We start from the raw sequence: 11,592 nt of genomic DNA, 5'->3' as shown, positions 1-11,592 counted from the left end.
CCAGGAATTTGCCCCCCATCACCACTGGGCGGGCACCTGCTCATTCTTAGAGGGTAGTGGAGCTGTCCTACAAAAATTTTGTGGGGAAACCTTCTCCCACCCACCCGCCGTCTCTGATCTTGCTCCTTTACGCTTCCTTTTGTTTCCCAAACTCAGTGTTTCGAAGGAACAAGATTTGAGTCTCCCAAGGATGCCCAAACTGTTGTTTTGATGGGATTTATAAAGTACAGAATGATAGGAAACGTTACAGAGGTGGAACTTTGCCGACAGACCTAGCCGGAGCTTCACGCTTTGATATTTTTGTGAAATGAAAGTGTTTCCAGTTTTTGTTGCAAGACTTTTTGACTTACTCTCTTCATTGGATCCCAGGTACTCCCAGAGTTTCTTGTTTATCCTTCGGTCCCCAACCATTTTGGTATCCACCCGGTTGTGAAATGCAAGGCCCTCCTGCATGTACGTATGTATGTATGTACGTACGTATGTATGTATGTACATATGTTTGTATGTATGTACGTATGTATGTACATATGTATGTATGTATGTACGTGCCTTTTGGGTCGAATTAGGTGACTCTGCATAGAATTAGATGATCCTTGCCCTGGAATATCAGGGGCTTTGGAGTTGTATATTTTACTGCAGGTTGATTCTTGGACTTGCTTTATTCCATTAGGATGATATTTTTTTGGTTGCCTTTATAATGTGAGCCAGAGAGATCACACACTTTTCTGTCCCAGGCCCATTTCCTAATGTGAGTACTCTTGTTCACAGAAAGTTTGTATCAGCATCTCACCAAGTGTTATGATGCAAATCCTACCCTCACCCCACCCTTATGCAGTGCCCAGCATTTACTTCTTAGGTGTTTGTGAAATGCTTGGGTAGTGAATGGAGAGAGGCAAGGGGAATGATCCCAGTAGGAAAATCATTTCCCTGGCATTGTGGTTCAGTAGAATAAAATCATTCTGGAAGAGTAGCAACTCATTGCCACCCCCTCATTTAACCTTTTCCAAGTTTCAAAAGCAATGTACGCTTACTTTTGTGTTCATGCAGCAAGAAATGGTCTTGGGGCAAGTTCTCAGCTCGGCGCTTGCTTGGCGTCATCCTAACGTGTCCTTCCAGAGCCCTCTCAGTTCATGTACACAGTGAGGGAGAGGTATTTGTAAAGGAAAATGGGCTCATACCTACCTTGTGGGTGACTTCCATTTCACCTTTGTTAACCTATTTTTAAATTTCTTTCATATTCCGAGCCAAATCCATTGCCATCGAGTCTCATCCTACCTTAGAGGATAGGGCAGAACTGCTCCCTAGGATTTCCCCAACTAAATCATTACATGAGCAGCCAGCTTCTTCTTTCTCCTGCTAGAAGGGCTGGTGGTTTTGAACCACCAACCTTGTGGTTAGCAGCCCAGGGCTTATCTCACGATGCCACCAGGACCCCTTCCTTTCAATTTAGGAAGATTTCCAAATGAGTACATGGTGTTCCAACCATGGATTTCATCAGTCCTGTTGACATCGAGGTTCTCCAGTTGTCTGCATTAGTGATTGATGCTGTCATGGAGGTAGATCTCAGTAACCTTTGAAAGCAGGGAAACAAAAGCCAGACTTGCTGGCTCTTGACTGAATTTGCCCCGATGATGTCACTTCTGCAAAAATGTAAAGCCTTCCTTCATCATGGTGTGGAAGCTGTTGGAGCCTGTGCTGACATTTGATGACCTCCTTCTCTGCTTCCCTTCCTGCTCATTATATACTCCTCACCAGCTGCGCTGGCTCGCCAACCAGAGGAATGCTGAAAGAGATTGTTTTGTCTTCTCTGGTGTTTTGACACCAGAGGTGGCAGGCTCGGGTGTGTTTGAAGATGGTCTTTGCTGTTAGGTGGCTCGTGGCTTGTTGGCGGCTCTCGAGGAGTCAAGATGGTTCTGGGATCACAGTGACTGCATGCACAGGGGCTTGGACCGTAGGAGGTTTGGGGGGCCCATTTGCTGGTTTTCAAAACCTGCCAAAGAAAAATAAAAAGCTGAAACATTTTTGTAGGAAGTGGGAGCCCTGATACTGCAGTGGTAAATGTTTGGTTGCTAACTAAGGTCAGCGGTTCAAATCTGCCAGCTGCTCCGAGGGAGACAGAAGGGGTCTGCTTCTGTAAAGATAGGCAGTCTCAGAAACCCGAAGGAGCTCTTCTGTCCTAGAGGGTCACTTTGAGTTGGAATTGACTTCTGGGGTGGTGGGCTTGGCAGATCAAATTTTTGCAACATAACCTTTGAACCAATTGGTCCCAGTTTGTTGTTGCTGCCTGCTGTAGCAGACAAATAAGGGGTGCCCATCAAACTTGTCCATAGAGCTGGCGGCAGGGCAGGAGGGTGTGTTGAGAATGCAAGTGAGGAGGCCAGATTCCTATAGATGGAGCGCATTCCTATAGATGGACACTCTCTCTTTTTTGCGATAATTCAAGCCAAACCCACTGACACCTTGTGACTTTTGAGGCACTTCCAGGTGGGTTTGAACGGCTAATCTTTTGACTTGACGAGTTGTCTAACACTTAACCTTTTGCACCACCCAGGAACTAAATAAATTGGGTCCAGAACTCCTGAACACCCCATGCAGTTGTGGAAATGTGCGTCTCCATTGTGGTCATGGTTTCTCTGGTGTCTGCATATGTTGAATGTCATCAAATGTTACCTTCTAAATAGGTGCGATTTACTGTGTCCATTACCTGTATTCTTATTGCTGCCCTGGCCATAGAGCATCATCATTATTTACATTATAATTCATCTCTTCCCCACCACACTAAGCTCCCTCATGGAGAGGGATGGACCACTTTGGAGACATCTTATTTGGATCCTTGGGTCCTGTAGTCAGGTGCTCGATAAGAATTTGTGAAATGATGTACATAAGCTTAGATCCTAATCCAAGGGTTGTAACAGGTATTTGGACTTTATTGTTTGTTTGTTTGCTTGCTTGGGTTTGGTTTTAGTTTTCTGACAATGTTTTGTCATTTAATCAGCCAAACAATTTGGAGCTGGGGTTGTCATGCTCCCCCTGCCTCCCCAAATTAAGCTAAGATAGAATAAACTTGGCTGCTAACTGTAAGGCAACAGCCACTGCACAGGGGAAAAAACGTGGCCGTTGAGCCTTGGAAATCCCATGGGGCAGTTCACTCTGAGTTGGCGTTGATTTGACAGCAGCTGGCTTAGCGGTAATAAATGTGAAACCTCTTCTCCTAGACACCATGCGCCAAGAGGAGTAGACCTCTTCCTGTCTTGCAATGGAAGTCTCCGGAAAGAAGACTTTCAGCTCCGAGGAAGAAGCAGCGAACTACTGGAAAGACCTGGCCATGACCTACAAGCAGAGGTCAGTTCTCAGTGTCCACCCTGCTTTGCATTCACGGTGACAGCGACAACTGTTTAAGTCAGGCATTGCGCAAGACTCAGCACACATGATCTCAATCTCACAGCCACCTATGAAGAAACTGGTCATCACCCCCTTTCACACATGAGGAAACGGTGCCAGAGCGGGAATCTGAACTCCAAAGCCTGCGTTCCTAACCATTATGCTTTCATCTTATTTTCTGGTAGGGTTTTTTTCAGTTCCCAGATTCTGTGTCTGGTCTGTCCTCCGTGTACAAGGAAAGAACTTTCCCCCTGTGCCTCGCAAAACAGGCTGTTGGAATGCCACTGTAACAGTGCTTCCGCATCATCTTAGTTACCCCGTGCTGTTCGAACAGAAATACCACAAGTGGGTGGCTCTCCCCCAAACCATGCTCACTGCCTTCGAGTCATTGCTGACTCATAGCAACTGTCTGTGGGTTTCCTAGATTAACTGTTCACAGGAGTAGAAAGCCCAGTCTTTCTCCCCCAGACTTGTGGTGGTTTCGAACTTCGGACCATGTGGATCGCAGCCCAACCTAGAACCACTACACCACCAGGGCTCCTCCTGTGGGCGGCTCTACCAAACCAAAGTGTATTCTCAGTTCAGGCTGGAAGTCTGAATTCATGGTGTCAGCTCTAGGGGGAAGGCTTTCTCCCTCTGTCGCTCTGGGAGAAAGCCCTTATCTCTGTTAATCTCTATGGGTGTAGTGGTCCTTACAGATCACCCAGCATCTTGGTTATCACTTTTGCTCCTAGTCTAGGAGGTTCTCAGTGCTGGGACCCTGGGTCCAAAGGATGCACTCCGCCCCATGCTCTTCTTTCTTGATGGTTGAGATAGTTTATTGTGCCAGCCTGGCTGATAAACGCAGGTGGGATTGACTGAAGGGCAGAGATAAATGGCTTGGTGAGCCTTGCCTTTCTTGTCTCTCGCTCTGTGATCATCGGACCAGTGTGTGGCTGCCTTGCATGTTCTGTGCCTCAATTTAAAGGCTACACTGCCTGTGGGACGCCTAGCTTGTGGACTGTATTGCTGTAAGTTGAGGTCCCTTTAAGACTTCTCTGGAGCTGGGGACTGGCGGTTGGTGACCTGCCTTGTGGTTGGCTGCTGTGCTGACATAGCCTAGCTCTCTCTACAAATAGAGGAAGATCTGGCATCAGACAGAGACTTGAAGGACTGCTAGTCTCTCAACTTTCTTTCACGGATGTGAGTTGCACTAAGCCATTTATAGTGCTTTCTAATTTAACTGTTTTATTTCTTGTATTGTATATTTATCTGTATATGATTTAACAGTTCATTTCTCGTTATATATCTAATTATCTTTATAAATAAATATATTAAATTATCAGGAATTTGGTTTTATCTCTCTAGAGAACCCTGTCTAACACAATGGTTCAGAGGCCTCTGTTCAGCTCACTTCTCTCCTTATCTCTTGTAGTTATCAGTGGTGCAGGCCACACCCCAGGGAAAATCCCATATAGTGGCTCAGGATTGGGACCGGAATAAGAGTGTTGCATGCCACCTTAATCCTCTTAACCACGGATTGATCATATCAGACCATGAGAATCATGGCCCGCCCAAGTTAACACATACTTTGTGGGTATACAGTTCTGTCTGTGACCAGCACACTTATCTTGCACTTGTATGTGTGTGTATCATGGTTTCTTTTGACTTCTCATGACACAACTTCCACATAGAAGTCTTTTTTTTTAACAGTTTTGTTGGCACTTCACCCACTTATCATATGAATCAAATAATTCATTCATATCAAAGAGTTGTTCAATCATCACCACAATCAATTCTAGAACATTTTCTTCCTCCTTATACTCATTCATGTAATTAGTTTTCATAGTTGTGGCAAAAATATGCACATGAAAACATTCTCCATTAAGGAAACTAATTGTGGTAGCAACTATATGATACTGCTTGACGTAATTGAACTATAGAATGACATAATATATGTATTAACTCCCAATTAATAATTTAAAAAATTCTCCATTTCAACAACTTCTACATGTATAATTCAGTGCCACTGAATAGTTGTACAACCATTATTGATATCATTTGACAAATTTTTCTGCTACCATTAACATAAACTCATTGCCCCCTAAATAAATACTTTTCCTCCTTCACCCATGGTAGCCATTGGTAGAAATCTTATTCTGATCTTTCTAATGTCTTTACATTTAGTGTGACTTAAAGAGAATTCGTAGTAAGGAAGTTTTCAAAAATTAAAAAAAGTAATAAACAATTTTTTTTATTCACAGAAAGAATATTTTTATTTAAAACACTGAGTTGGGGTATTCTATCAATAGAACACATGTATAGATTGTGATATATATATATTTGAATTCTATATAGCAATAAAAAATGAATTCAGGAGCATACCTGAATCTCAAAACATAATATCAGGTGAAAAGCAACCAGCTATGAAAAGAATATAGAGTGTGATAACATCTATTAAAATTGCGATGTAAGCAAAACTGCCCTGCTCCTCAGTACTGACTATTGAACAACATTCTACATTTACAATAATAGGAAACTTTCTACTCTCCAACTGTTGTGAGCATTAATGCCCAGTGGCTAAGGTGTGACTTGAGATACGGAGCTGAGAGTCATACCTGCTGTGATGGTCAAGGTTTTGTGGTAACCATCGGCTTGGCCATGAATCTCAGTGGCTTGGCATTATGTAATGATGTGGTCACCTCCATCCATTCTTGCATAACAAGCCTGGTCTTTGGAAGCTAATGGTGTTGATGAGTGAAGAGTGGATGCATGTTCTTTAGGGCTGCACACAGGGTAAGAAAAACTAAGGGAGAAATTAAAAACAAAAACCGGAGGAGTTGATTTTCTCTAGTCAACCTGAAGATCGCCCGCTCTCTGCTGGGGAGAGAGGTTGTCATCAGTGGCTGTTCAAAAAGGGATTCTTGTCCTTTCAGATACGTGAGATTATATGGTGTTTGCCCTTTGGTGATTCACTTATTTCACTCAGCGTAATGTCTTTGAGATTCATCGTATTGTAGCACGTATTTCTTGTTTTAATTTGTATCTGATTGGTATTCCATTGTATGTATGTACCACGTTTTATCCATTTTCTGTGGATGGACGCTGCAGATATTTCCAGCATTTTACTGTTGTGAACCGTTTGCCAGTGGACACAGGTATATTGCATAACACACTTATATGTAATGACAAGAATTGTCACTAACCATATTAATAACCACTAACAACCACCTGTCTCTACATGTTTACCTAACAGTTGCTGGCACTCCTCGTGGGATTAGTTTCCATAGTTTGAAGGATTAGAGTCGTAGCTGCCTAGGACTACGTGGTCACTTGACCTAACATCACTGTTAAAGTTTGTTTTACTCAGTAGTTCATTGAGTAGTGACTGCCACGGTGTCCATCCGGGTACAATTGTTCTCTCCTCTGGAGCAGCAGAGGAAGCGACCAGGGAACTGCTTACATGTCTCCTTTGTCATTAGACCCAGAACTGGCCGGCGTCCAGCCACCAGCACTGAACATCCATCAAGGTCTTGATAGATGAATCCAGATTTTAAAATGAGGGAACAGAATGGGATTTCTAATTCTTAATGAAGTCCAGAATCTCTGGATCCATGGAGGAATCCTTCCATCTATTGCCCTGGGAAAAGCTTTATACCTGGGACCAACACTTTTTCCTGAAGTCATCTTTCAGCAGCAGTTAAGTTCGTAAAAATCGTTGCCTTGAACATTGCTCAGCCTTAAGGAACTAGTCATTTGAGATCAGATTGACAGCAGTAACTTAAATCTTAAATGGAGAAGTTTGACTCCAAAACCCACTGTCATCAAGTACATTTTGATGCATGACAACCCTCTGGGACCAGGCAGAACTGCCCCAGAGAACTTGGGACTGTTCCCAAGGCTGTGATGGTTGCAAAGACAGGATGCCCCCGCTTCCTCCCATGGAGCTGCCGATGGGTTTAAACAGCTGACACTTTATTCATGACACCACCAGAGCGCCTCAGAGGGGAAATCTAGGGGACAGTGAATCTCAGACAGTAGTGCTGTACCGAATGGGTAGAGCTAGCCAGAATGGTGGCACAGCGGAGAGTTTACAGCACCCATGCCAGTGAAAGGAACAGGGAGCCACTGTTAAATAGCTGTCTGTTCTGTGTCTATTTTCATCCCCCTCCAAAGAAACTAGCCTTGAGGACTTGGGATGGAGCAGCAAATCCTAGTGTTGTAATCAATGAGCATTTAGATTGTATGGGATCAAGAGACCTAATTACTAATTAGGTCTCTAATTAGTAATTAGTAACATGGTTACTAATCAGAAAGTTGGAGGTTCAAGTCTACCCAGATGCAGTGCTGGCCATCTGCTTTTGAAATGTCCAGTAGAACAGAATTTCACTCTTAACACGTATTGCCCTATGTTGGAATCCACTTGACAACAACCGATTGTTTTATTTATAAACCCACAGGGGTAATAAAATCCAAATTGTTTGCTACAGATTTGGCTCAAAAAATGTGTTGGACGAAAGAATGGTGAATTGGTTCAGAAATGGCTTTGGAGCCAGCCAGCCTTGGATTTCGGGCCCAGCTCTGCTCCCTGTGACTTGTATGAGCTTTAGACAAGTCACTCCTCTTGTCACCTGTGAAGTGGGATGATGACGGCGTGACCCACACGAGAGGCATGTTGCCTGCCTCACCTGTACTCCATAACTGATGTCATGTGTGGGAATTCTGCTGCAGGGCAGAGAATACCCAAGAAGAGCTTCGAGAATTCCAGGAGGGAAGCCGAGAATATGAAGCCGAATTGGAGACGCAGCTGCAGCAGATTGAAACCAGGAACAGGGACCTCCTGTCCGAAAACAACCGTCTCCGCATGGAGCTAGAAACCATCAAGGTGAGGGGACAGTGGACTCGCGTGGAGGCAGACTTCCAGCGGGGCTGTGTGGGGTGGGGTGGACCAGAGAGCTCCGTGGAGGGTGGAGAGGTTGTGTCTCTGGGCTTACTCCCACTTCCAGGCTGGAGCTGAAGGTGGTGGCCGAGCTAGCTGCTTAGGCCTGTGATGGCAGCGGTTCCAAGAAGTGAATCAGACAGGTGTGGTTCCCACAGCCTCTCGTGTGTCTGTGACAATTTCTGATTTGGAATGCCGCTAGAATTGTTGATCACGATGAGGTACAGAGTTACTTTATTCTGTGTGCTCACCTCTAGCCTTAGGTGGTTTTTTAAACTTCAGTTAAAAAATGAGTTTAAAATGTTTTTCAATCACTCCAGCCACATTGTAGATGCTAGTGGGTATCACCGTGGGACAGAGGGCTTAGAAAACACTGCCATCTATCAGTACTGGGCAAGGGCAGGGCTCTCAGCCGGGGCCTCTTCCATCCCTGGCAGCAGAAGCACTTGTCCTTGCAGAGGGCTGTCTGGTGCATTATAAGATGGTGACCAGCATGCCAGGCCTCCATCCCCCAGGGAGAGCGCCGGTAGCAGCTCTGTCCCAGTGGTGGCAAGCCGAAATGCTGGCCGACATAACCGCGCGTCTGGAGCATCACAGCTATGGAGCATGAGGAGCAGTGCTGTTTGTACAGCCTCGGGCTAGCAGCTGACCGACCCCTCAGAAACCCTGCCCCCTGGAGACTGTGTCCCTCAGCCTTGCTGCAGCCGTCAGTACATAGGCGGCTCCAGGCGGAGGCGTGCTGAGTCTCCCCTCCCCAGCTCTGTATGCCTTTTTTTTTTTACTTGCCCTCTCTTTATAACGTTGCCAGATGACTCCTGCTGTGTATGTAGCTGGAGGAAAAAGCCCAAACCCCACCGTGTGTCACTAGGGCTAGGTGTGAGAGAACTGCTGAAGGGGCCGTGGGAAGATTGACCTGAGACACCTCACAAGAAATGAGGGCTACATTGCACAGTCCTGCCCACAAGGCCTTGGACCAGCGGTTCTCAACCTGTGGGTCTAACGACCCTTTCACAGGGGTCGCCTAAGACCATCGGAAAACACATATTTCCCACGGTCTTAGGTACTGAGACACCGCTCCTCTATCCGTCTCCAGGCAGGTCAGCCCAAATGCAGATACGCCCACCTACAAGTACCTGGCATGAAGACGTACCCATGCCACACCATGCTTCAAGACAAAATTTCATTTATTTGTGATTAGAAATAAATATTTCACAATACATAATTACATATTGTTTTTGTGATTTATCATTATGTTTTAATTATGTTTAATTTGTAACAATGAAAATACATCCTGCCTAGCAGATGTTTACATGATGATTCATAACAGTAGCAAAATTACAGTTATGAAGTAGCAAAGAAAATAATTTTATGGCTGGGGGCTTTTAAAATGAGAAGGTTTCACATGTTTTTGAGCTGCCTCGTTTACCTTTTAAGGAAGTTGGCTTTTTTCCCTACCCCACGTCCATTTCTCACCAGCCTTTCTCTTAGCATATTGTTGGAAGCCCTTATATGTCCCTCGTATGTCCTTGCTATTACCAATTGTCGTGGAAACGTCTTTCTGTCCCTCTGAATACTTTAGCCTTCCTGTCATTAGCTAGAGCTCAGTGGTTAGCCTTTTCTTGTGACAGTAAAGTGCTTTTGAGTTCTTTTATATTTCATATTAGCATTGGGAAGTTGTGAGGTCTCACCGTTTCTGATTTCCCTTTGAAACTGGAAGAGCTGGTCACACAACGGCTGAACGTTCTTCCACAGCAGCTAAACGTTGGGGCGTGGTAGCTTCCAGCAGTGCCCTCGAGTTTGCCACAGTCCGCTCTGTCCCCTTCCCTTCTCCACCTCCCTGACACTGCCAGATCTTAGCCCAACACCTGGTCCGCTTCACTTATTTTGTTAGCAGGCTGACCCTTGCAAGCACTGGAATTTGACCCTGAGATAAGGAATTGCAGGGGCTCAGTGGTGGAAATCTGTGTGGAAGGGAGGTGTAGTGGCTTGAAAGACAGCTTGGAGAGGGTGGGACACCTGGGAGATGCTGAATAAATATCAAGCAATGACTCATTAACCACATTAGGCTCGAACCCCAGAGCCTTCCGAAGACCGCTCATCACAACCACATGACAGGCGCATGCTGCCCAGTGCAAAGAGCAGGGGAAAGAAATACCTTGGAGCGAAGAATACACTGCCCCCAGCACCTTTGTCCTTCTCCTGAGACTATTCAGCTGAGAGGAGGCTTGATGACAACTGGCTTCTTCACCGCCAGCTGAATAAGAAAGCTTGTGAGAGATCAAACAGAGAGTCTATTGACGCTCCCATCAGCTGGCAGCTGCTCATTATGAGCCCCAAGCGAAAACGCCACATTTCAGCACCGCCTTTTCCTGTCCACACATGATGAAAGGATCATGTGCCGGCTGGGAAGCCACTGCATCCTCTGGGAAACAGCATGTGAATTCAGGTTTGTGCGCTAGGAGCCTGCACCGTGTTTTATGTGGAGACGCCTCCTAGTCATGCCAAGGCAGGGGGTCGGGGTGGGTGCTCTGCTGTGTAGCCTGAGACAGCTCTAGCAGGACTCTGCAGCCTTGGGGTTGGGTGCCCTCGTGGGCTCTCGCTGTCAATAATCCACTTGTTCTTAGGCATTCTTAATGCCTCCTGCCAGGCCTCTGGGCCTAGCCAACATGCCATCACCCAGCACATCCACACTGTTTCTAGCATCCGCTCTGTGCACACGATTCCTGTAAAGAAGAGTGTGAGGTGATGTCCTGACCAGGGACCTTCCTTCCCAGTGACTAAGTGCTGAGAGGCCGGAACAGACCGGGAGTCACCCCGGGAGGCATGGACTTTGCTGTTAGGAGATGGTGACTTAAGGAGGTACAGTACTGCTTGGCAGCCCAATGGCAGCCGACCAGCTCAGGGTTTTTGCGTTGCCTAAGGTAGGGAAGGGGAGGGGGCTTTGGGAGGCAGGCCTGGGGCAGGTGTGCTGGCTGCCGGTTTCCTGTTAACTGCTCCTCCACAGGCGACAACCCCTGGTTGTTGCCTAGAAATGGCCTTGGTGATAAGGTGTTCTTAGTGATCAGCCCTGCCACTGTGCCAAAGAGGGCTTGGGGGTGGGGGAACATGGTCAGAGCATGTGGGGGTGCTCCTTTGCCATATAAGGAGGTTGACTTTTTTTTCCTCCTTTTTTTTTTTTTTAAAGTTCTACCACTTCGTAGTGAGGTGTCCTTTTCTTTTTTTTAAAAATCATTTTATTAGTAGGGGCTCATACAACTCTTATCACAATCCATACATACATCAGTTGTGTAAAG

At 45.8% G+C, this 11,592-nt stretch overlaps 1 protein-coding gene across 1 annotated transcript in view; it reads left to right on the top strand.

The window, feature by feature from the left end:
* The first annotated feature begins 209 nt into the window (after positions 1–209).
* NDE1 (nudE neurodevelopment protein 1) overlaps positions 210–11,592 on the top strand; it is a 34,197-nt gene continuing 22,814 nt past the window's right edge. Inside the window, exons 1-3 of the mRNA XM_004705754.2 lie at positions 210–369; positions 3,216–3,342; positions 8,092–8,245. Coding sequence (XP_004705811.1) covers positions 3,257–3,342; positions 8,092–8,245 — 240 coding nt within the window. The 5' untranslated portion in view covers positions 210–369; positions 3,216–3,256. The remainder of the gene's footprint in view (positions 370–3,215; positions 3,343–8,091; positions 8,246–11,592) is intronic.

Source organism: Echinops telfairi, unplaced genomic scaffold, assembly GCF_000313985.2.
Source record: "Echinops telfairi isolate 266 unplaced genomic scaffold, ASM31398v2 ScPeMD7_5;HRSCAF=22, whole genome shotgun sequence".
Taxonomy (NCBI): domain Eukaryota; kingdom Metazoa; phylum Chordata; class Mammalia; order Afrosoricida; family Tenrecidae; genus Echinops; species Echinops telfairi.
The sequence above is the reverse complement of the archived record's forward strand: the minus strand, read 5'-3'. Positions and strand labels throughout refer to the sequence as shown.